Source organism: Octopus sinensis, linkage group LG14 (genome assembly GCF_006345805.1).
Source record: "Octopus sinensis linkage group LG14, ASM634580v1, whole genome shotgun sequence".
NCBI lineage: Eukaryota > Metazoa > Mollusca > Cephalopoda > Octopoda > Octopodidae > Octopus > Octopus sinensis.
In genome coordinates this window covers 43,064,344-43,090,202 of record NC_043010.1, presented here as the reverse complement: position 1 = coordinate 43,090,202, position 25,859 = coordinate 43,064,344, and the positions used below count along the sequence as shown (strand labels likewise).

The 25,859-nt window shown below is 33.7% G+C and overlaps 3 protein-coding genes across 3 annotated transcripts in view; 1 reads left to right on the top strand and 2 right to left on the bottom strand.

Annotated features, from left to right (window-relative positions):
• LOC115218787 (mRNA-decapping enzyme 1B-like) overlaps positions 1–12,692 on the bottom strand; it is a 34,698-nt gene extending 22,006 nt beyond the window's left edge. Inside the window, exon 1 of the mRNA XM_029788719.2 lies at positions 12,572–12,692. The gene's annotated coding sequence lies outside the window, so the exon portion shown is untranslated. The remainder of the gene's footprint in view (positions 1–12,571) is intronic.
• On the bottom strand, positions 1,709–5,218 carry LOC115218795 (zinc finger protein 664-like). The gene has a single exon (XM_029788730.2). The coding sequence runs from the start codon at positions 4,104–4,106 to the stop codon at positions 2,859–2,861; it is 1,248 nt and encodes a 415-aa protein (XP_029644590.1). The 5' UTR covers positions 4,107–5,218; the 3' UTR covers positions 1,709–2,858.
• A 178-nt stretch (positions 12,693–12,870) lies between the features above and the next one.
• On the top strand, positions 12,871–24,217 carry LOC115218793 (zinc finger protein OZF-like). The gene is made up of 2 exons (XM_029788727.2): positions 12,871–12,945; positions 20,634–24,217. The coding sequence occupies exon 2, from the start codon at positions 20,764–20,766 to the stop codon at positions 22,231–22,233; it is 1,470 nt and encodes a 489-aa protein (XP_029644587.1). The 5' UTR covers positions 12,871–12,945; positions 20,634–20,763; the 3' UTR covers positions 22,234–24,217.
• Positions 24,218–25,859: the final 1,642 nt, after the last annotated feature.

Here is a 25,859-nt window from a genome sequence, read left to right as displayed (position 1 = left end):
TATGAAGTGTGACAGTAGCTTCTAGCAAATAAACTTTAGTGCAGGTATTGAATGTTCTTTTGGCTATTTGTACATCTAAATATTGCTTGGAAACAGGTGAAAGTTGGCAGCAGGAACAGTGTCCAGCCATAGAAATTCTGCTTCAATGAATATTATTTGACCCATGCAAGTATGGAAAACTAGACATCATCAATGTCTATTGTTATTTAACCCCAGGTCAAACCTATGGTCCTACGACCAAAGGTATTCCAGCCATCACCACTGAATCCTTTTTTTTGAGGGATGGGGTTAGTGTATATATATATATATCATCATCATCAGCGTTTAACGTCCGCTTTCCATGCTAGCATGGGTTGGACGGTTCGATCGGGGTTTGGGAAGCCAGGAGGCTGCACATGGCTCCAGTCTGATCTGGCAGTATTTCTACAGCTAGATGCCCTTCCTAACGCCAACCACTCCGTAAGTGTAGTGGGTGCTTTTTAAGTGCCACCGGCACAGGGGCCTGAGGAGGCTGGCAAATGGATGATTTGGTTACTATTACTAGCAGATCAAGTGACCAAGTAGAAACTTCCATCATCGACTTCTAATTGAAATTATCATGTCATAGACACTGCACAGCAGTTTTAGCACACTTTGGCTTTCAGTAGCTGCAACATTAACTCAGTATATTTTCTTTTGAACAACCATCAGTTTTGTAATATATAGATTGTAAACCTTTAAAAAAGGAGTTTCAAACCAATATTAGAATTTGGCCTAATATCAAGCTGATTCTTCATTTTCACCCACTGATTACTATAAGTACATTAACCAATATTTATTGAATAATTAACAAGGTTTCTCATTAAAAATGTTGCTTGTACTTATATTTCCCCACATTATGAACTTTATGTATTTTATATACGGACATTATGCATTTTATAATTTAACATATCACACAAATGAATGTCCAAACTCAATGTAGCACAAGGGAATGTGAACAGTTCCAGCTGGTGAAATTCAATATTATATACTTCAGGAAATAATATATTATACACTTCAGCAACAACCATTAAGATACAAAACTGAACCAGCCTGGAAGTTTCACCTGCTAGAAATAACAGTCAAATATTCTTTAAATTATAATCTTACCATCTTAAGAAATGAAAAGACATTTGGATTATGTAGCCATGACACTACTAAGAAGGTAGGATGGTCATAATTGCAACAACATTGACCATAGATCAACTCAATCAGGGTTGATCTGAGGTATAGCAACAGAATACAAAGTGTGTTAGTGAATCAGACACATATTAAGAGTTTACTCATAGATGTTATATATCCAACACTTTAAAAAGACTTCTCCAAATTGTACATGCAGGTAAGTTTGTCATCACAATTGTAATCTTTATTTCTTACTCTTATATCATTGAAATAAAATCTTTGAGGGGATATCACAGATTCATAGCAAATCATATGCTATGATTTAATGACATAATATATTTGAAGTCAAACTAGAGATTTTTTTTCTTAAATTCCATGAATTTCTTTTTTAAATATTTCATCAATGAGATGAAGGATAACATCACAACTACTAGAATATAGCAACTCAAACTTCAATTTTCTATGTAAAGCAGAAAGATACTGACTCTTAAAGGAACAAAGCAGAGCATTTATCAATCAAGTACTTAACTTTTAATTAAAGTTAAAAGTATAAGCAAGAGAATCATTTGTTTAATGGTTTATTTTAATACAAATTAGAAAGATCTTGATAAATGATGATTTGCAGATTGTTATTATAAAATATATTTCATGTTTGACCAATTAGAATGAACACATATTAAACAATCTATTTGACATGATCAAAAGCCCATTTTTAGCTGCTGCACAATAGCTAATGCAGTTTTTATTTACAACTACTATGTAAGTCTAATTATTTGAACAGCTACATTTTTTTACATTAACACAAAGGCTGGAAAAAAAAATGAGTTGTCTCTGATATTGTGTGGAAAAAAATAAACAGTTCTGGATATAATACATTTATAGACATCTAGTCATAAAACAAAAGAAGTTTGTGAATTAACTCAATTTTCATTAGGCATTGAAAGATCCAGTTAAATCATTTATCAAAGCAGTGTCGATAAATTTGTTTAAACACCTTTTCTGTTAAATGATTCACAGCTAGCTTTATGATCAAATTGACCATACAAGGAAAGTTGCTTAAGCCATCCCTTTCTGATGATAGTGCATATAAAAAATTAAATACTTTTTCAAAATAGTTTTATAAAAATGTTAAAGCAGTTAATTTAATGAGATTTAAACAGGAGGGAGTCAATGAAGCTAGCATTTTCTAACAGGAACTTTCATTTAAAAGATAGTGGTCATTTATATGGAAGCTTTAGGTACCACAAATTAATTTAATGCTCTCATTAGCACTGAATTTGGGCATTTCCAAGTTGTGCTTATTTAAGCACCACCTTTTTAACTGCATTTTCTATTTCTGTTTATCTCTTAGACAAAGCCTAAATCTCAATATCTATAGGAAATACACAGAAAATTAATTTTGACAGCATTATAATAATAATAATTTTAGATGACATTAAGAATATATTGATGAATTTGTACTATTTTTTTCAGAATGTTTGCATTCTTAAAAAAAGTCAAGTCATGTAACAAGATGAATTTTATGCTTCTCGCATAAAGAACTTACAACAATGTTATTTCAAATTTCTGAACTGAAAGTATTCAGAAATGAATCCTACACATTATTGATGAACAGATAAATGTTTGAAATATATGTATGTGAATAGCAACTAAATTTACAACTACTGTTTTAGAATTATGATTATTTTGTTTTAGTTGCTTGATACATATAGTTCAGGCTAGACTTTATTGCAAGATGAATGGTGTGCATTTGGTGGTTGTGGCAAAAACTGGGGTGCAGTGGTATTTCCACCAGCGTTTAATCTTTCTGTCATTGTGAACCCTCGGGACCAATTAAAATTGTTGTCCCAGTTGTTTGGTGTTAATTGATGATGGGGATATGCAGAAGCTATCCAAGTCGATGGGATATTAAGTGGTTGGGGTCTGATAGAAGGAGGATTAGGACTTGATAGTTGGGGATGCTGTGAATTCTGTGGAAGAGGTTCTGATATTGATTTCGATTCAGTCAATTTCCGCAGTTCTTCAATTGTGTGGGTACGTTCGTGATTTTTTAAATTGGTAACTTGCGAGAATGCTTTTCCACAAACAAGACAAGAAAATGGTTTTTCTCCAGTATGGATACGTTCATGATTACGAAGGTTAGTCTGTTGGGTAAACGCTTTTGAGCAGAAAGAACACTGGTATGGTTTCACACCCGTATGAGTTCGCTCGTGACTACGCAAACTTGATTGCTGACTGAATACTTTTGTACAAAATGAACATTTGAATGGCTTCTCCCCAGTATGAATACGCTCATGACTTTTGAGATTAATAAGTAGAGAAAAGGCTTTCGGACAAAAGACACATTTAAATAGTTCTCCAGTATGGGTACGTCGGTGATTGTCTAGATTGGTACGTTGACTAAATGCTTTACCACAGTCGGCACATGTATAAGGCTTCTCTCCTGTATGAGTTCGCAAATGTATTTTAAGATTCCCCTGTTGGCTAAATGTCTTGCTACAGATAGAACAGGCATATGGTTTTTCTCCAGTATGAACACGTTCGTGGTTGCGCCATTCAGTCTGTTGAGAAAATGCACGATCACAAAATGAACAATTATACGGCTTTTCACCAGTATGTGTCCGCTCATGATTTCGCAAAATGATTTCTTGAGAGAAAGCTTTCTTGCAGTAAGAGCAATAGAAGTGCTTTGCTCCAGTACGTTCATGATTATTAAGGTTGATTTTACGAGAAAATCCTTTACGGCAAACACCACATTTAAAAGGTTTTGCAAGAGCTAAAGTTCGTCTGATTGGACACTTAAGAATTTCGTTACTTTGGTAAACACTGTCTGGCTTACTAACAAAATCGGTACACACAGTCTGAGTGTTATCAATCGAACTGATGGCTGGAACTGTATGCATAGCCTTTGATTTCATAAAATCTGGCAAATTAACAGAATTTTGATCAAGTTTATAATTCATCATTTTAAGTTTCTGAAAAATTTGCTACTCGGACTTACTGAATTTAACATAAATGCAAACAAAATTATTTAAACAATTTGCATTGCAACTTTTTCTTCTTTACAATTAGTAAAAATTTAGATTAAAAAAATAAAGTTCTAAAGGACATGAACTTATAACATCAAATGTTCCCGGAATTACTCATAGATATTTCGATTCTAAGCGAAGGAACAACAGACTGCTAAATTTTTTTAAATGCTCTCACAGACTTTGTAAGCACATTAATATCTAACGTTAAACTACTTTAAAATAAGAAAATTTATCAAATCGTTTGGATAGAGAATGATGAAACCAAAGAATAAAACATTAATTAATGAACGAAAACATTAAAAAAAAAGTCGATAGATTCTATATTTAACCATCTGATGCTATCTTTAAATCTAAGTTGACAATAGTTACGGCGGTTCTTAACCGAAGTAAGAATTTGATCATGACAAAGCGGTTTAACCCTTTTCTACAGATTGTCAGGAACTGCTGTTAATTCAGACAAGTTCCAGAAATAACTTTGAACACATTCAATTACAGATGCATATATTTTTTTAATGCAAAAATTATTGCATGAGATATTAAGTTACTAAATAAATAAATCTATCATAACAGTTTGCATAGGCATTTCAATATGAGATTCACCGAGGGTTAGCAGGAATTTTTTTTGAATATATTCAAATTATTACTTTTTAATGTAAAAACGTTGCGTAATTTCTTAAGTTTTTCTCTTACTTTGAAAGGAAATCAAATTGTTAAAAGCTACATTTTGAAAGAAAAGATTTTAAACACTAGACTTGAGGAGCGAACAAAAAAAAGAGCTGGTAAGAGCATAATTGATTTAAAAAAAGAAGCTACCCACTTTAAAAAGACGGTTAATATATTAAAATAATGGAAAACAAAGCAAAGCCGTATTATGTTTCCGATCCCATTGTGAAATGTTTTGTTAATTTCTTTGGCATCTTGCTGGTAGAACGAAAGCCAACAGAATTCCCACCAGAATCTAAGTTACTTTGCCATGCTAAATACACACATGTATATATGTATATTCGTTAACGAAGGTTAGGATAAAATAAAAGTTAAATTAAATAAAAATATATATAAAAAATAAGAAACATTGCTAAAGGGAGATAATATATAATTGCGATAATTTTTTAATTTCTAAATAAATATTACAGCAATGAAACAAAAATAAAAAGAGAAAGAAATCTTTAAATGAAATATTGATATGTGTATTTAAATTCGATAAACGTATCAACAGCTGTCGGAAAATACTGATTGGGAACTTCTTAAAAAGAGTCATCATTAGTATTAACACCGTCTTCTTTGTCTCCATCAATCATTTAAAAAAGTAAAAAACAAAAATGACGTGTAGTTAACTAAATTGATGATAATCTCCCTTTCTTGACAGTGGAATACTTTTTAGGACAGCATCAAATTGATTCAGATTGTAAAGGGAGATGATTTTCATTGTATATCTTGCTACGAGAACTTATAAAATGAAACGAGAAATATATTCTAAGTTAAATGACTATTACAAATTTTACATCAAAAGGATAGTGAAGATAATGCCTCTGCATTGAATTTGATCTGCTATTCCTGTTATTACTAAAACAAATTCTATCAAGAATAAAAATATTCTAAAAGGAGACTAAATATTTAGTTCTTAAATTCATACATTTTAGAGAAAGAATATTAAATTCTAGAGTTATAGCAGAAGTTAACAAACCAAAAATAATTTATGGAAAACAACTGTACACATTCATCACTATCATCACAACCATAATTCTTTTCTTTTTAATGTTGAAGTTAAACAGGCTATTATCCTACATTCCCATACTTTGAGTCTCAATATTCTCAAAATTATCCTGACAACTCAACCTATTATTATTAATTCAAAACGTTTTTTCAAGCCACATAACCCATCTATTCATATTGAAAATCTGTATCAATGTAGATTACCTGCTTATTATTGCAAATGTCATTTGATATTAAGTGCATCCAACATTTTTCAATAATTTAATATTGGTTTTAAATTTTGGCATAAGGCCGGAAATTTTGAGGAAGAAGATAAGTTGAATACATTGACAGCAGTGTTCAACTGTTACTTATTTTATCAATCCTAAAATGATGAAAGGCAAAGATGACCTTAGCAGAACAATAATTTAAGAAATAAACACATTTGTAATTGAGTTTCAAAACTCTTTCAGATGGTTCTCTATGCTTAAATTACTTTCAGAAATTTTGTTAAGCGGAATCTGGCATAGTTCATCACTTAAGTAAACAACTTTTTTATTTTTGTTATCATTCTTTCCATTCTAGATTTTAAAATATTAAGCTTTTATTACCTTAATTTACTATGTAAGATAGGCACTTCTAACACAGCATGCACTAAAATGAAATTTTTAGCTATCATGGTGAGCAAAAGCTGTGAATATATCTGATCACTTTAGACATTTGTCACATCCTAAGTACCTTTAGACACTTCCTGACATATGAACCCCTTATGATGATTAGTAACTATTATAATCATGTATGTCTTAATGAGAGCACATGCAATTTCTCCTTACGACAACCTGCTATAAATACCATTTATATGCACAAGCACAATTTCACTTGGAATTCAAATCATATAAACAATATACATATCATCATCATCATTGTTTAACGTCCGTTTTCCGTGCTAGCACGGGTTGGACGGTTCAACTGGGGTCTGGGAAGCCAGGAGGCTGCACCAGGCTCCAGTCTGATCTGGCAGTGTTTCTACAGCTGGATGCCCTTCCTAATGCCAACCACTCTGTGAGTGTAGTGGGTGCTTTTTACATGCCACCAGCACAGGTGCCAGGGGAGTCTGGCAGCGGCCATGATCGGTTGGTGCTTTTTATGTGCTACTGGCACAGAAGCCAGTCAAGGTGGCGCTGGCATCAGTCACATTTGGATGGTGCTTTTTACATGCCACCGGCACAGAAGCCAGTCATGGCAGCGTTGGCATCGGCCACGTTCGGATGGTGATTTTTACATGCCACCGGCACAGGTATCACAACTACTATTTCCATTTGATATTTACTTCGATGTTCATGTACTTAACTCAATAGGTCTCCTCAAGCACAGCAGGTTGTTCTGAAATCCAAGGTACTTCGAATGGGCTGGGGCTATGCAGAACTGGTGCAGGAAGCAGCCTGGGTCTTTGCAGTCACAGCATATCTCCAGAGATCTCGGTCCTTCATCATTGCCTCTGTGAGGCCGCCATACATGCACATGCAATTTTTCTTGGCATTTACTAAGGTTCAACATTCAAATTCAAAATTTTTTATTCCATGGTTACACATATTTCAGATTAGCATCATCATCACCATCATTGTTGCATTTTCTTCCCAGATAATTTGTATTTCAACAGTCATATCATCACTACCATCCAAAGCTCCCAAACCAAAGACATACTACAAATACACATACCTCAGGTAGGAAAATCATTGACTTTGAAGATTAAAATAATATAATTAACCAGCATAAAGAATTGGGGGAATGAAAGTTATTTATAGTTGTCTTATTCAGTAACCTCCACTATTATTAAGATCAAGAAAGGAGTTTTAAAGCAGTAAAAGGAAACCAAGCAACTGACAAGGATCTATCAATGAAATAGAGAAAATGTTGAAGATCTGGATATAAAAACAAATAACCAAACGCCTACTAACAATTCAACACAATGCTTTAAGCCTTTTTGACAGTCTAAAGGAATGAATAGGAGAGGAATATAAAGAAAACTATAAAGTTAGCAATAGACAATTTAATGATGTCAAAAAACAAAAATGTCCAAGTAATATATACTGAAGTTTAATAAATCTTTGGATGAAATAATCTGAGGAGAAGAGTTCTAGAGCAGTGGTTCCACCAAGGGCCATATGACTTCTGGGAGTTCATGTAAGCAAAATAGTAAATTGGAGGTCCATGAAAAAATTGTGCTTTAGATATATTTATTACAACTAGGTTTCTGTTTTTAACACTTAGTTCAACATGTTCTCTCAGAGAGTGCTACTGCAAACCTACACAAATGAATGGGTGGACAAGAGAATGGGAATTTTGAGAGAAGTATCTATAAAACTAGTTTTTAAACATCAAATGACTATGGGGATCCACCAGAGTAAAACAGTAACCAAAGAGGTCTACAGATAAAAAATGGTTGAGAACCACTGTTTTAAAGGAACAGATTTTCAGTATCGATGAGAATGGCTTATATTGGAAAAGGATGTTTTGAATAAACAGAGATACACAGAAAGACAAAAACCATGCCTGGGTCTAAGGCATTTAAGGATCAGATAACTCTCCTGCTAGGAGAGAATGTAGCTTGTTACAAACTTGAACCTTTTCTAATCTACTATTCTGAAAACCCATGCATATTTACAAATATCAATAACAAACTGCTGTTCACTGGCAACAAAATAAAGTAGAGATGACTCAAACATTGTTTGAAGGCTGATTTTCAACCTGTTTTATTTGAAATATACAAAAATATTCTATTGGAAAAGTCCTGTTCAAGGTTTTATTAACACTAAATAATGCACCTCGGTAACTCACCCACCTAGAGAACATCCAACCAGACGTAAAAGTAATCTACATGCCCATTCTCTCCTTTAGCCTAGGAACTAAAGCAGCATTTAAACCTATCTTCTATCAACAGTTGCCAAAACTATAGCATCAAGATATGACAAGCACAGACACTCGAGAGCTCCGGAAAGTCACAACATTCATTGGTGCATCAAAAACATTGCAGCAGCATGGGAGAATGTAAGTTTTAAATGTGTGAAAAGAGTATGGAAACAATGTCTCAAATGCTGCATTAGTGCATTTGTTGACTTTGGTGAAGTAGAAAAGTTAGATGGAATCAAAGGTAACATTGTGGAACTGGCCAAAATTATTCAATCACTTGAACAGGATGATGCAGAACAGAGGTACTGAACAACAAATCCGAAGTGCTGTCCAGCAAGGACATTAAGAAGACAAGCCACAGAATTTGTTCACTGCCAAGGGGTTGGCAGTTGAGCTTTCTCATTTTCATAAAGGTCTTGCCCAACTGGAAATAATAAACCAGAACATCAAGAGTTTTCAAACCAAAGGATATGCTAAAGTAGCAATATAAGCAATACATTATTATCAAGATATACATGTCAAAAAGGAGAGGATTGAAAAACACCGAGCAGCTTTTTCGAGAACATTACAAGAACTTTCTCTTCAACCTCCTCTTTCTCGTTCTAGTCAGCAAATCCTTTACTGTTTCTAACATGCAAAATTATGTTATGAGAGATGATAAATTCTCAGTTTATAAAAGGTACAACTTTAGAATTACTACAACTGTCGTGTTCTGATTACCATTACTGTTGTCTCAAGCTGACTATATTGCATAAGAATTTACCGATTACTCTTACTGGCTCTAGTTATCATTAATTTTGTTTTGTGCACATATATCATGCATTGTGCATATTTTATTAATATCAACAAGTGTTTGGCAACCCATCCTGTTGTTTTCCTTTAATTTTCCCAACTTAACCCTTTAGCATTCTATCTATTTTATATCAGTTTCTATGCTTAGATACATTAAAAAAGAATTACAGGCAACTGTCAACCTGAAGTAGTATTCAAACATCCTGTATATGAAAAGTTAGTTGACAATATAAATATATGAAATTTATATAATAATATATATAAAAAAAAAATTCAACTTTGGTAATTTCTCCTGGTTTTCTTGATATAACAGAAAAAGCTTCAGCTATACAAATTCTCTAATAGTAGGTGTGGGATGGGAACACTTGGGTGACATGTGTTACATGCACTTTAGAATGAAGTTAAGTCTAAAATGTTAGCGATTGAAAGAAAAATAACATAGCTATTGGAATAATATAAGATATAGCACAGTGAACATATTTCTGTATGTTTAGATGAATTATATTAAAGAATCAGCTTTCTGAAAAATTAAATTACAAGAGGATCCCTATCAAAATCCACTTTCAGTCCCTTTTCTCCCCTAGGATATTTCACAGGATGGGAGCAGAGTTACCTAAGAATTCAAGTATAGAGTTAATTATGATACGAAGAATTCACTACGACTCTGTAACCTTCAAAGCTTGATATGTACATTATTCTTTTTTTCTACTGCAACTTTTTCATTTGAAGTAGTTGATAACAGTAGTGCTAGACTTGATATGAAGAACAACACCTCTTAGAAAATGATTAGTCAAACATCAACCAAGCTTGATGGTTTTACCTCAACATCTATGATTCTTGAAGATCCTGCAGCAGATTTTCTTGTTACACATATACTTAATTAGTGGCTCATATTCTTTCTGATCACTACAACCAACTTCTGTTTGTTCTGCTTAGAGTACTCTCTTTCCTAGAAATATTAACAAAATCTTTGACATAAAGATTACACAATATATAATCTTCAATCACTTTCAGAGTTGTTTACTCAAAGTCCATGAAATTTGTCTTTGCTTCCTCGAGATAAGATGGCATAAATTTTTCAAACACTTAAGAGAACAATTTAAATAAAATATTTGGTACACGTTACATAGTTTCCTTGATTATAAAAACACTTCAGATGTAAAGATATCCTGCATCCTTCAAAATTTCCATGCTTCCTGAGATTCGCCAACACTACACCTGATTTTCTCCCCTCCATACACACACAAGCATGTATCTGACTCATACACTGTTCACTTTCCAGGCATTTCCACATTACTGCATATGCTTTATACACACTTTTGACAAGTTGTAGTGCATCTGAGCACTGTATACAATAATTTCATTATTATTATTATGTAACATTTATATATAATGTTTGAGGTATGGTGTTATATATAAATTCGTTGACTCGAATTTGATGTTTGTTCTATGATCAGTGTTACCTTTGTCTCAATTACACTTGAGTATTTCTTTCCTGCAGTCCTATAAACCCTTTTGTTTCCATAAAAAGAGACAAAAATTATTTCGTGTCGTATATATATATATATATGTATACACACACTCAGAATAACAAGGAAACACGAAATCTATTTTTTTCTCTTGACTGATGTTAGAAACCAGCTGATAGCTAGTAACAAATGAAATGCAACTTTTAATTAATTCAAGAAATAGAACAATAACCATCTTCACTACTAAAATTAAGTTATACAACTTTATAATAGTGGAAATACAAGTTTAAAAACCGATTAATATGATGGCGCGAATGAGACAGAGTTGTTCTACTAGTTGAAACAGCACTTTAACAAGGGATTTCTTCTAGTGAAGAGATGATGACAAACCAGTACCCTGGAACGAGGAAGCGCAAACGGATGGAGAAGGAAAAACTTTCTTAGGACCAAAATCAGAAAATCAATATCAGCTGCATACAAATGATGTTGTAAAATTAATGGTTCCTTGTCTTCCTCGATTACCTCTCGTACTAAAAAGATTTACCTCAAAGATTTACCACTTTACGTTTCTGAAAGAAAACTGGTTATAGTTCTAGATATACTGTGCGGAAAAATAAACTGGATAGTGAGGACTGGAACGCATTTGATCTGAGCTATAACAACTTCACGCTAAATCGTGAGGATATATATCTACAAATATGAGAACAACAATGAGAAAGTTTCAAGTTGTTGCAGGAAATCAAAATAAAGGATGGGTTTCGATGGTATAATTTAGTGGATTTATTTTCACGTGTCACCTATTCTTTTGGATATAATTTTAAAAAGTAAGATATAGAAAAAAATTTAAACTTCATTTGAGAAACATTTTCACGTTTTAATGCAGAGATATTCATAATTAATTGATATTACAAGTCTAAAAATGAGATCATCAAAAACATTTGTTGTGTTTCAATCTCAAATAAAGTTCTATAATCAACTGATGATTCATTAACTTCTACAAAAAGTAAATTAACAGAACAATTGATTATGAGATTAATTACTTTTATAAGACATAGAAAAGGGAATAGAGCGGCAGAATTGGTATTTAGTTAAATCTATTTACGTTCTTAGTTTAATCCTGTCGAAGTCGACTTTCTCTTTTATTCTTCTGAGGTCGATAAAATAAAGTACGTGACTGTTTTAATAGACAGCTTTCTTCAAAGCGTATGGCCTTGTGTTATGTTAGAAATTATTTCTAGGCTATAAGATGATGGAAACACAAAATAGAGTCGAGAAAACTCATGTTTGTGAACGATATTACGTAAGAGAAAGTGAATTATGAAAACGAAATCTAAGAGCTCAAGTGTAAAAACTTTTTTAGAGTTATTTAAAAAAAGAATCAAACTTTGTTGAAGAGGGGAAAAAAGATGATCAACCACCCATCCTCATGAGAATTAGATACAACAGCAAAGAAATAAGTAACAGATATAATAAATTCCTGTAATTAGTGAAAAGAGGAAGGTCATTGAGGAAAAAGACTCCAACAAGTGACAATACCTTAAAAATATCAAGCCATTAATAAAGGCTTCTGGTCGAAGTTTCTTTGTCTGAACGTCTAATTGATGAAATGTGGGAGACAACAATGTCGGTGTTCACAATGAAAAAACATCCGGGTAAAATTTGTTATGAAAAAATATCCGGATTAAATTTATTGCTAGTTTTGGAAATATGTTATTGAAATATCGGGAAATTTACTTGAAAATAATTGTAAATTTAAATTGTGGACAATATTAGTAAATTGTAACTAAAAAAAATAGAAGGATAATTACAATAATTATAATGTTGTCTCCCCTTGACTATTCATGTCGGCAAGTAGTTTCCCCCCTGCTGCTGCTACTGTTATTTATTTCCCCCAGGTTAAATCAGAAAAGGTAAGTGTGTAACTTGGTTAGGTAGACTTAAAGGATATATGAAAGAATAGATGTATCAGTTGCAAAACCAGAAACACTTTCGATACCTCCTATTGCTATAGTTTTTGATTTAGTGTAGGCTGAAGTTTAGCTGCTGACATGACAGCAACTAGACTTCAGTGTCACAGATGTTCGAAATGACTGAAAAAAGAGCTTGCTTTTAAATAACTTGCTTCGTGTCTGATTCTACCATATCTTTCAATGTTATTTTATTAAAACAGCCTCTCGTTTTTTCTAGATGATTTAAGAATACCTAAAAAATATAGCCGTATAGAGAACAAGGGACAGTTCTCTAAATCTAAACTGCTGTGTATCAGTGAACTCTTCTATTTTATCGATGTTTTTCGTATTTATTTATTTATTTATTGCGGAATCTCACAAAACTCTTAACCCTGACAAAATGTCATTCAAGATGTTTTAACTTCTCAACTTCTATCGCCATATGTCCCTTTCGCTGGACACTTCTAATAGTCTTTCCCTTGTATTTAAATAGCCCAGAAGCTACTTTCTGCTGATATTTTTGTATTCATTAAATTTTATTATTTTCTGTTATGCTTTTGCTGCTGTAAATAATCATAATCGCTGGTGTGTTTTATATAAAGTTTGTAACCGTGTTTCAAATGTTTAACTCCATCAGTTTTTGTTAGAGCACGTCACTTCAAGCTTGCAGGCTCTCGCTTTTTATTGGCATACTTACAGTTGTGTTTCTTCTATTATTATAGCCAACAATATTATCTTTTTTCTTCTCTCTATCCTCCCCTCTTTGCATTAATTTCATTCATATTGAACGGGCATCGGATAGAAAGCAGGAGAATTATATGATCTGTTGATTCTCACCTTAAACTGAGAAGGAAAATTTAATACAGCAAGCCCCTAGCTTCATCAGTAAAGAAGGGTGGTTTTCTTATAAAATTTGTGTATAATTCTTTATAATACTAGTAAAACTAATTGCATAAAGTGGGACAAATTGATTGTATTACATTGATCTGTGATAATTGATTGTCTTCGTGATAGATTGGTGAAAATATTTCGAGTTAGATGAAAGCTAATTGTTTTTGTTTTTGTTTTTTTTACAACATAGGTCCTACACTCACATAGTTATTTCAAAGCTAAGTTAAAGAATAACAACAGAATATTTACTGCTGGGGAGTCAAATATTAAAAAATTTATTTTTGACAGGGACTTTAAATTTATCCTGACGGATTATTTAACCGAGTTGAACATGTATCATTGTTTTAACGTCCACTTTTCCATGTTTATAAGAGCCAGACAAAACAATGTTGAGTGAAATTTTTCCTACAATCGGATGGGCTTTTGTCACCAACCCCCACCTGTTTCCTGGCAAGGTTATAATTCCCTGGATTTATCAAACAATGAGCGATCCGGACACGCTTTGCGTAGAGAATTGTAAACAAATGACATTTTGTATGAATGCTAGATTTGCTTAAAGTAGATTCTCACTTACTCATTCATACTCTACATTCAACCCCTCTCATTAGCAAAACAATTTTTTAAAATTCAATAATTTTGAATTCTTTTCTTGTGAATATATCAATGCATCTGATCAGTTTGCCATCGTTGTTTTTCACAACTGCTGTCTTAAAATACTTGGATGCTTATTACTGTCCCATCCTACCCTAGATTCTGCTTGTTCAATAAGGGTAGTAGCCGTAATTGAATTTAAATGAATGTAAACTTTTTATTTTTTCACTTATGAGGATACACTTTATTATTGTAAATGAAAGTAATAATTATGATAGCACACATTTATTTTTTATAATTAAAATAAGGATAACTGAAGTAGCACAATCTATTTATTAATATGATTCCTGCAACTGATGATGACTAGCCGCAAGTTTTGCAATATTTGGTTCTAAATTTAATAAATGAAGTCGTAAATCCCCACATTGTGCTACTTCAATTCATTTTCTAATTGTTGGTCAAAATTTAATTTTGTTACCCAGTCAATGGTCGGACATCCCCAGTTTAATCAAATCATTAAATCTTGTATCCAAATCTTCAGTTGTTTTTAATGTGCACACCAGATCCTCAGATTATCATCTAACTAATTGAAAGACTTTTCTTTAATGGAACCGGACAGAACTCCCGTCTACCATGATTTTACTTATAAATCTGTTGACTGCAATTGAATTGAAATGGTTTCATTTCATTTGCAAATTCAAGCAGTTCATCTTGTCATAGATATCAGCTATCTCCATGAATTAAGTTAATGTCCTTTACAGAGAAAAAACAAAACATTTTTTTTTACTCCAGCCAAAACAAAAAAAAAAAAAAAAAATTAAGATTGAAAGTTTTCTATATTATGTTCTTGTTGTATTTCGGAATGGTCATTTTGCCAGTTTAGCCAATATTATGTTCTTTTTCTTAAATATGATGTCAATGTTTTTAAAGTGTTTTGATCATGGAGATAGCTGATATCTGAAGCTTGATTTAAGTAGGTTTAAAAATCAAGATATTTCCTTAGTCTAACTGTAGTGCCAAGGTCTTCAAAAATTGCCTTGAAATAAACTTGGATTTAGATATTTACTCTGCTTTTGGTGAAGCTTTTTTGTGGGGCAGGGCTGGATGCTGTTGTCCATGCACAGGTGGAAAACTTGTGTCTTTGGGTGAGTGAATTGGTGGACACTCAAAATGGATGGCACCCACTAGATGTTCAGGTAAATTCAGATTATGATATGCTTGATTCCTCAATTCTCAAATCTTCTTACATGGTGCTTCACTCATTGATGAGTGAAAGGGTTGACCATTCTTCTGGGGAATAAGTTTATCCTTTTTTGTTTAGCAACAGTGGTGCTGAGATGTTTGAGATTTTAGTAAACAAGGATAAGTTGTAAAAAATTAGGGGATTAAGTTGACCTGTCAACTCATAAATATTGGTTTGAAATTTTGGCACCAGACCAGGAATTTTGGGGTTTGGGGGTAAATCGATTACATCAACCCCAGTACTCAACTAGTACTTATTTTATTAACCCCCAGCAAGGCTGAAAGGCAAAGTCAACCTTGGCGGAATTTGAACTCAAAGTAAAGATGGACAAAATACTACTAAGCTTTTTGTCTGACATGCCAGCTTGCTGCCTTTGTCAACTTGTAAACGTTAAAACAATGCCAGGCTGCTGCTGCTCATACATTCTCAATAATGGATGACATTTTGTTTCAAGACATGGCCATTTAATTGTATTTAAGAAATTCGTTTAATCATCATTTAACGTCCGCTTTCCATGCTAGCATGGGTTGGACGGTTCAACTGGGGTCTGGGAAGCCCGAAGGCTGCACCAGGCCAGTCAGATCTGGCGGTGTTTCTACAGCTGGATGCCCTTCCTAACGCCAACCACTCCATGAGTGTAGTGGGTGCTTTTTATGTGCCACCGACACAGGTGCCAGGTGAGGCTGGCGAACAGCCAGGCTCGGATGGTGTTTTTTACGTGCCACCGGCACAGAGGCCAGTCGATGCGGTGCTGGCTACGGCCACGTTCGGATGGTTCTCTTATGTGCCACCGGCACTGGTACCACAAACTGCAAATTCCATTGATGTTGATCGATTTCGATCATTGTTAATTGAATTGTTAATTAAAATAAAAACCATCACGGTAAACTTTACATCAAGATAGATTTTCCTATACTGGTGTTCCTAGAGATCATTTGATTGAAAAATCCACACCACCATGCCAAGAAAGATGTCAGGTCTCCACCAAAGATCTTTGAATCGTAGTGTATGGAATACACTCAGGGACATTCATACATTTTTAAGCCTTCAACATTCTGATTACTCTCTCCAATGTAATGCTTATTTATTTTTATTGTTTATGACTTACTTAATCATGCATTGTCTCATAGCTTCGAGATCTCAATGGTGTGATTATTCATTTTTAGAATGACATTGTAGGATAAGTCTGAGAGATCAGATATGGCTGGTTTGAACATAAAATAGGTAGAATGTTTAGATTGGATATGGTCTGTCTAAACATTTTTTTAAATAGAAATAAAAATTACATTTGACTAAAACCCCTCAAGGCGGTACCCCAGCATGGCCACAGTCCATTGACTGAAACAAGTGAAAGACTCAAGATTTAATCTATTAAAATATAATCAAATTTGGCAGCACATTCAGTTGTTCTTCCCTTTTCCTTACTTTGCTGACGATTTATCAATTTACTTACTGCCATAAACGAGTCTCTAAACACCTCCTCCCCATAATATTTTGCTCACCACCTCCTCATAACTGCAAATTCTTTCTTTAAGAGTATTGTGGATCTTGTTGGGAAACATTGCATTACATGCTTACTGGTGTTGCACAAAGCATTCGTTGTTTTGTCTGTAGACCATATTGCATTTCTTGTCACTTGGTATCATAAACTTAGCAAGGTTTTCTTAGTTTACTTATATTTTTTATGACTGTGATCATAATATTGTATTGATAGTACATGATTTAGAGGAGGAGGATTTGGTCAAGGATTGGAACTTATGAACTGACTTGGTCATTTTTATTATTTTACTTGCTTCATGTTCAAACTGGCCAAATCTGGCCCCTCACACCTATTCTACAATGTCATTCAAAAAATAAACAATCACATCATCAAACTCTTGAAGCTACAAGATAATGCATGATTAATTCTAAACAATGTGAATAAATAAGTATTGCATTTGACAGAATAATCTGAATGCTAAAGGGTTAAAATTATATTTCGTATTCATGTAAGTATATTCATCATCATCATCATCATTGTTTAACGTCCCTTTTCCATGCTAGCATGGGTTGGACGGTTCAACTGGGGTCTGGGAAGCCAGAAGGCTGCGCCAGGCCCAGTCTGATCTGGCAGTGTTTCTACAGCTGGGTGCCCTTCCTAACGCCAACCACTCCGTGAGTGTAGTGGGTGCTTTTTACGTGCCACCTGCACAGGTGCCAGACAAGGCTGGCAAACGGCCACGATCGGATGGTGCTTTTTATGTGCCACCGGCACAGAGGCCAGTTCGGGCAGCGCTGGCAATGGCCACGTTCGGATGGTTCTCTTATGTGCCACCAGCACTGGTATCACAGCTACAATTTCCATTGATGTTGATCGATTTCGATTTTGATTTTGATTTTCACTTGCCTCAACAGGTCTTCACAAGTAGGGTTTGTGTCACCAGAAGGAAAGGTATGCATAAGTGGGCTGGCTACGTCCCAGGTAGAGGCCGTGGGTTATGGTCTCACTTGTCCTGCTGGGTCTTCCTATGCACAGCATACTTCCAAAAGTCTCGGTCTCTGGTCATTTCCTCGGTGAGACCTAAAGTTCGAAGGTCGTGCTTCACCACCTTGTCCCAGGTTTTCCTGGGTCTATCTCTTCCACAGGTTCCCTCAACTGCTAGGGTGTGGCACTTTTTCACACAACTATCTTCATCCATTCTCGCTACGTAAATTTGAATCTCTTAGTACTGCTTCATCAGCAGTACATTGGTTTTTATTGTCATATTTATTTCTTGTTGATCATCTTTGACACAATCAGTTCTGTGACTTGTTTTCATTTTCCTCAGCAACATCATCCAGCAGATATTTACAGTGTTCAGTTAGATTAGTTAAGAAAGTAATTGGCCTCATAGAATATAACATATATGAATTTATATATATATATATATAGGCACAGGAGTGGCTGTGTGGTAAGTAGCTTGCTTACCAACCACATGGTTCCGGGTTTAGTCCTACTGTGTGGCATCTTGGGCAAGTGTCTTCTGCTATAGCCCCGGGCCGACCAATGCCTTGTGAGTGGATTTGGTAGACGGAAACTGAAAGAAGCCTGTCATATATATGTATGTGTGTATATATATTTGTGTGTCTGTGTTTGACCCCCTAGCATTGCTTGACAACCAATGCTGGTGTGTTTACGTTCCCGTCACTTAGCAGTTTGGCAAAAGAGACCGATAGAATAAGTACTAGGCTTACAAATAATAAGTCCTGGGGTCGATTTGCTCGACTAAAGGCGGTGCTCCAGCATGGCCTCAGTCAAATGACTGAAACAAGTAAAAGAGCAGATATTGTTGTATTTAGGAATGGTCATTTTGCCAGTTTAGCCAATAAAAACACACGCACTATATATTTGGTGTTACTTTGCTTCAGCGTTATTTATATTTTACATTAATCTTAATCTTATTTCGGCCAAAGTTCTTTCGTCACACTCCTGTGACCGCATCAGTGGTCCTTTGTTTTTCTCTTTCTTATTTGTGTGTCTCTCCTTACTAACGGTCAGCCATTTTGCATTTCGTATTTCTATTGTATTTATTGGCTAAACTGGCAAAGTGACCATTCCTAAATACAGCAATATCTGTTTCAACACACGATTTCACATTAACAATCTTGCAAAACAAATATATATATATCACAATTTTATTCTTGGTGTTTATATTATTTGAATGGCATCAGAAATAAATACTGTAAACACTTAGATGTAAAGAAGCGATAAAAGAAAAGGAAAACCTGAGATAAAGCGGTTAGATCAGATTAGTGAGATCTTACAAATAAAATGCCAACAAATAACTATAGCTTGAAAGACTAATGCAAAGTTGTGTCATTTATACTAGCTGGAACATTTGTTGTTTGTTGTTGATGAAATCTAAAGGTCCATTATCTACCTTTAATCTCCGACCAAGTGACAAGTAGTAGCAAATTTTCTCAGTTCAGAAATAGTTTATAATAAAAATCAAAGTGAGAAATACTTATTCGTTCCTTGCATTAAATATAGTCTTTAGAACACAAAATGTAAAATATATGTTTCACATTTTCTGTTCTGATGTATCCATAAATAGGTCATCAGTGCTGTCCCTTTTTTTTTTTTTTAATCTTGCCTTGTTTCTGGCTGCATGATTAGTCAAGTGATGTAAAAATTAAATTCCTGATTCACAAACGATAACTCCCGTATTTACCTATTCAATAATAATATGGATAGGTTAGATAAGTAATTTCATTTTATTTCAAAATTTATATTTGCTCTGTAAATAATATTTTAATCTTTGAAATTGTATGAAGACTAGATTAGTTTTAGATATAGATGATAACTCTTATAATCAGATTAAAATTATTAACATGGTTGGAATCTTTTCCATAAATTTCATCATTCTTCTTCATTTTTGATCTCTTGGTAAAGTTAAACTGTTAACATAAGCAAACTTGTGTATAGTGTAAATCTCTTACTTTATTAAGCCTTTAGCTTTCAGATTACTTTGTCAAATGTAATGCATACTTATTCAAATTTTAAACAATTAATCTTGCATTATCTTGTAGCTTTGAGATTTCAATGATGCGATTGTTTATTTTTTTACAATGACATTGTAGGGTGGGTATAAGATGCTGGATCTAGACATTTTGCACATGAAACAGGTAGAATATTTGGGCCTGGTATAGCCAATTTAAATGCTAGTGGGCTAAATAAAAACAACTGATATTTCTATTCCTGAATATAATTAGTACTCATAAAAGATATTTTTTAATAAAATTATTATAAGCAAACTGCTGTTTTATGTTATACATTTAATTGCTAATAAACCTAGTTATTTTACTTCTATTCTTTATAATTTTTACCTTCTCAAAAGTTTTCATTCATTCAGAACTGTATGTTGATTAATATTAATAATAGTTATTAATTTTTTATATTATTTAGTGTAAAGTCTGAAAAACCTTGCTGTCAATACTGGAAGCTGAAAAATTTGTTCTACTATTTGTCTAAAAGTAATCCCATAAAATCCTTACAGTATTTAATGCCTGAAAGTTGACTTTATGAAGGTAGTAAAATGTATTCTGGCCAACCAGTTTATCCAAGTTTTGGGAACCATTATAATTATCACAGTTGTGGAATCTCTTATCCTTCCAATGACCAGGCTCAAACATACAAGAATGTACCTCATAACTCAAAGAAACCATATAAATGTGACGTATGCCGTAAAGGTTTTACACTAAAAGCTTATTTAAATAAGCATGAATTAGCTTCAGCAACAGGAAAACACTTCAACTGTGCCTTCTGTGGGAAAGTATTCAGCCAAAGAGATAAATTGAAGAATCATGAACACACACATACTGGTGAAAGACCATATACCTGTGAAGTATGCTGTAAAGCGTTCAGTCAGAGAACACATTTGAACAGTCATAAACGTATTCATACAGGAGAAAAACCATTTACATGTTTGATTTGTCGGAAATCCTTCTCACAGAAATCGCATCTTAATAACCATGAACGTACCCATACAGGGGAAAAGCCTTTTATGTGTTCTGTTTGCTGTAAAGCATTTAGTCAAAGAACACATCTCAATAGTCATGAACGTATTCATTCTGGTATTAAACCTTTTGTTTGCTTAATTTGCAACAAAGCATTTGCACAGAAGGATCATCTCAACAACCATGAACGGATTCATACTGGGGAAAAGCCATTTAAATGTGATGTATGTAAGAAAGCGTTCAGTCAGAGAACTCATTTGAATAATCATAAGCGTGTTCATACTGGAGAGAAGCCATTCAAGTGCAGTGTGTGTCAAAAAGCATTCAGCCAAAGAACACATTTAAATAAACATCAGCATACACACACTGGAGAAAAACCTTATAAATGTGATGTGTGTAAGAAAGCATTTTCTCAACGATCACATCTTAAAAAACATGGACATTCACACATAGGGGTATCAAATGACACTGGTATGTCTCAAAGACGAAATCAAACACCAAACCAACTTCAGCTGGAACCTATCTCAGCAGGTACTGGCAGTGGTGAGCTTCAGCAGCCAGCAGCTGTTACTACTGCTCCTGTTATGGGATCAATGTGCACGCATCATCAAATGGTGGCCCCTAGACCAGATCATAATCATGCCTGGGTGAGGGGATTCCCCGTGTCACCTACATCATGGACAACAACCAGTTGGGTAACCTCAGGCAATGTTCCTTCATGTACAGCTGGACACAATATATCCCCATGTACAGTTGGACACAATATATCTCCATGTACAGGTGGACACAATATGTCCACATGTACAGCTGGACACAATATATCCACATGTACAGCAGGACACAATATATCCACATGTACAGGTGGACATACAATGTCACCATGTTCTGGAGGACATGATATATCCCCATGTATGAGTGGACACAACATATCCCCATGTACAGGTGGACATGACATGTCCTCATGTACAGCTGGACACAACATGTCCCCATGTACAGCTGGACACAATATGCCCTCATGTACAAGTGGACACAGCAAGCAATCAGATTAGATGTTTTATTCAGTCTCTGTTAAGTTTCTTAAATTTATTAGACATTAAAAAAAATTACATATATATATTGTTAATTAATACTATATTGCTATGATGTTTAGGTATTTTACCTCCACCTCATTTTCAATGCAGAAAGAAAGGTATTGTTATTTAATATTTTATAAAGGATGCATTTTCCTTCTAATGAGAGTTATGTAATTATCATAAAACATTTTGATATTTTATTTTTCTTCAGATTGTATTATCTCGTAGCTTTTGTTTTATTCTATGTTTTTTTTTTTACTTATATTTTATTTTAAACAATCAATTGCCAAAACCGCTACAATTATCATAGTGAGCAACAGAAGTAGTAATGCTCCTTATTATTCTAAATGTTTTTTAAAAATTCTATTACTTTATTATTTGTGCTTTCAAATGTTCAATTTTCTGTTTAAAATGTGTGTTTTGCTGCATGAAAAGACAAACATTTCTCATAGTTTCTCTTAGAATTTGGCAACTCTTTGTTTTTCAGTTTCGTTGCTTTATCCAATGCTACACTAATATAAAATTCATCACTGTATTAAACAGTTATTAATATGGCATTTTATACAAAACACACTTTTTAAACTTATTTAATCCAACTGCTACATCAACTTATTTTTTTATGATTCATATCTGTGTCAAATCATGATTGTATTCCACCCTTCAATTTTCATTGCTTTCATTTTCTTATAGTTGAAAGATAGCAAGACTAAAACATTCTATAAGTAATTATCCCATTACCTCCTGTAACCTTAGACATATTATGTTATAGTAGCCGTTTATTTTATTTTGCTTTATTGATACCCACCCCAATGATTTAATTATACACTTCCTATCATATATATATATGCATATATATTAGGTTGTCAAGAAAGTTCTTGCAGTTTTTAACCTTTAAATTCAGATGCACATATCTTGGCTCAAACAAAACTTTATTAATCGAAATAAACACTATCAGAATCAACACACTTTTGCCAACACGAAACAAATCTATTTATGCCAGTAGCGTAAAAATCCTGTGTTCTGGTGGTGACGAAGTCATTGAAGGCTTGTTTGGCATCGTCTTGGTTTTTGAAGCGTTTCTCACGCAGGAAGTTGTTGAGATGCTTGAAGTGGTAGTTGGTAGGCAAGAGGTCTGGTGAGTATGGCGGATGAAGCAAAGATTCGTAGCCCAATTCGTTCAACTTCTGCAGGGTCAGTTGTGCGATGTGCAGTCGAGCGTTGTCATGGAGAAGAATTGGTCCTTTTCTGTTGACTAATGCTGGCTGTTGTCGGTGTTTCTTATGCATTTCATCTATTTGCTGACAGTACTTCTCTGCCGTAATGGTTTTGCCAGGATCCAAAAAGCTGTGATAGATGAGACTGGTGGCAGACCACCAAACAGTCACCATGACCTTGTTTTGGTGCAACTTTCACTTCGGAAAGTGGCATGGAGCTTCATCGGTGTCCAACCGCTGAGCTGAGCATCGCTGGTTGTTGTAAAGAATCTACTTTTCATCGCAAGTCACAATCCAGTTGAGAAATGGGTCATTCTTGTTGTGTAAAAGAAGGGAAGACGACACTTCTAAATAGCGTTTTTTTTGGTTGTCGTTCAATTTGTGCGACACCCATTTCTCAAGTATTTTTGTTTTTCCAATCTCTTTCAAGTGGTTGAAAATTGTCGTATACATTACGTCTAATTCTGAAGCAAGCTCTCGAACAGTTGTGTGTGGATTGGCTTCCACTAAGGCTCTTAGTTGATCGTCAACATCTGATGGTCAACCACTACGCCTATCATCTTCAAGACTCTTGTCACCACTACAAAATATCTTGATCCACCATTGTGCTGTACGTTCATTAGTGATTCCTGGGCCAAACACATCGTTGATATTGTGAGCTGTTTCAGCGGCTTTTTGGCCTAGCTTGAACTGGAATAAGAAAATTGTGCGAATTTGCTTTTTGTCCATGTTGTATTCAACGTTCCGGAAAAAATGGCCAAATTATTCAAAAAGAAAACGAGTAACATGATTAGATAGAGTGAAAAATGGACTTTAAAATGATATATAAAGTCAAGGTAATTTAACGAAAATTAATTTGAAAATACATAATTTAGAACCAAAATTTAAAATTCCGCAAGAACTTTCTCGACAACCTAATATATACATTTATATATATATATATATTATATATATATATATACACATTTATATATATATATCTATGTATATATATATGTGTGTATATATATATATATGTGTATATATATATATATGTGTGTGTGTATATATATATATGTCCCCGTCACTTAGTGGTTCAGCAAAAGGGACTGATAGAATACGTACTAGGCTTACAAAGAATAAGTCCTTGGGTAGATTTGTTCGACTGAAGGCGGTGCTCCAGTATGGGCGCAGTAAATGACTAAAATAGGTAAAAGAATAATAGAATATATATATATATATTATATAAATATATTTATATACTATATATATATTATATAGATAAATAAATAAATGGAGTTAAACGCAATTGTTATTCAAATCTTTTTATTACCGACATATGTTTCAAAGAAAACATTGGTTTTATTGCAGAAGTAATAAAATGGTGTAAAACAAAGCAGTCTTCTCATCAGGGAAAGAAATAAACCAAACACACTAATAAGACATTTTAACAGAATGTGATGACTGCGTATATGATGAAGGGAACGCTTATAAGTTTTTTTTAAAAAAACTGTTCATCGATATAACGTCAAAGGTAGTTTATAGAAAGAGCAAGAGGTGAAAGAAAGAGATGAGCAGAAAACTAATAGTGGAGAGATATAGAGAGATATATCTCCCCACTATTAGTTTTGTGCTAATTTCTTATTTATATGTTTGGTTTCTTTCTTTCCCTGATGAGAAGATTGCATTGTTTTACACCATTTTATTCCTTCTGGAATAATGCCAATCATTTCTTTGAAACATATGTCGGAAGTAAAAATATTTGAATAACACCTGCAGTTAACTCCATTTATTTATTTATCTATATTATGCAAAAACATTTCACCTAAACTTGGAGTTTCTACCTCTATAAGTAGGCCGTTACATCCTTGGTACCTGTGTGAATTTTTGCTACCCTGATAACTATTTATCTATTTTTTCCTTGTTATTTGTAAACATTGAAAAAAACACATATATATTACACACACACACACATATATTATATTATATATATTTATGTATACAGTAGAAACTTGGTTTTCGAAAAACTCTGATCATGAATAAAATGTACTTTATCTCCTGTCTGTCTCATATTCATTTAATACAGTAGTACTTTGGTTTACAAATGCCTCTGATCTCGAATAAATCATACTTTATATATATATCTATATCTATCTATATATTTATATAAACCTCGATTTATTCGCGATCAGAGTTCTTCGAAAACTATGGTGCTACTGTATATATATACATATATATATATATATATATATATACTGGAGTAAACACATAAATGTGTAACAAGGTGGAAAAAAAGAGTACTCAAATACCAGGGATAGAGTAGTATGCTTTATTTAAAAGCAGCAGAAATTCAACAAAACACTGTCTGACGAACGGGAACGTGAAACTCCGAGTAACAGGTTTTGTTGA

What these genes read in the sequence shown, in the direction of transcription:
- LOC115218795 (XM_029788730.2), bottom strand. Translation starts at nt 4,106, where the DNA reads ATGATGAATTATAAACTTGATCAAAATTCTGTTAATTTGCCAGATTTT.
- LOC115218793 (XM_029788727.2), top strand. Translation starts at nt 20,764, where the DNA reads ATGTATTCTGGCCAACCAGTTTATCCAAGTTTTGGGAACCATTATAAT.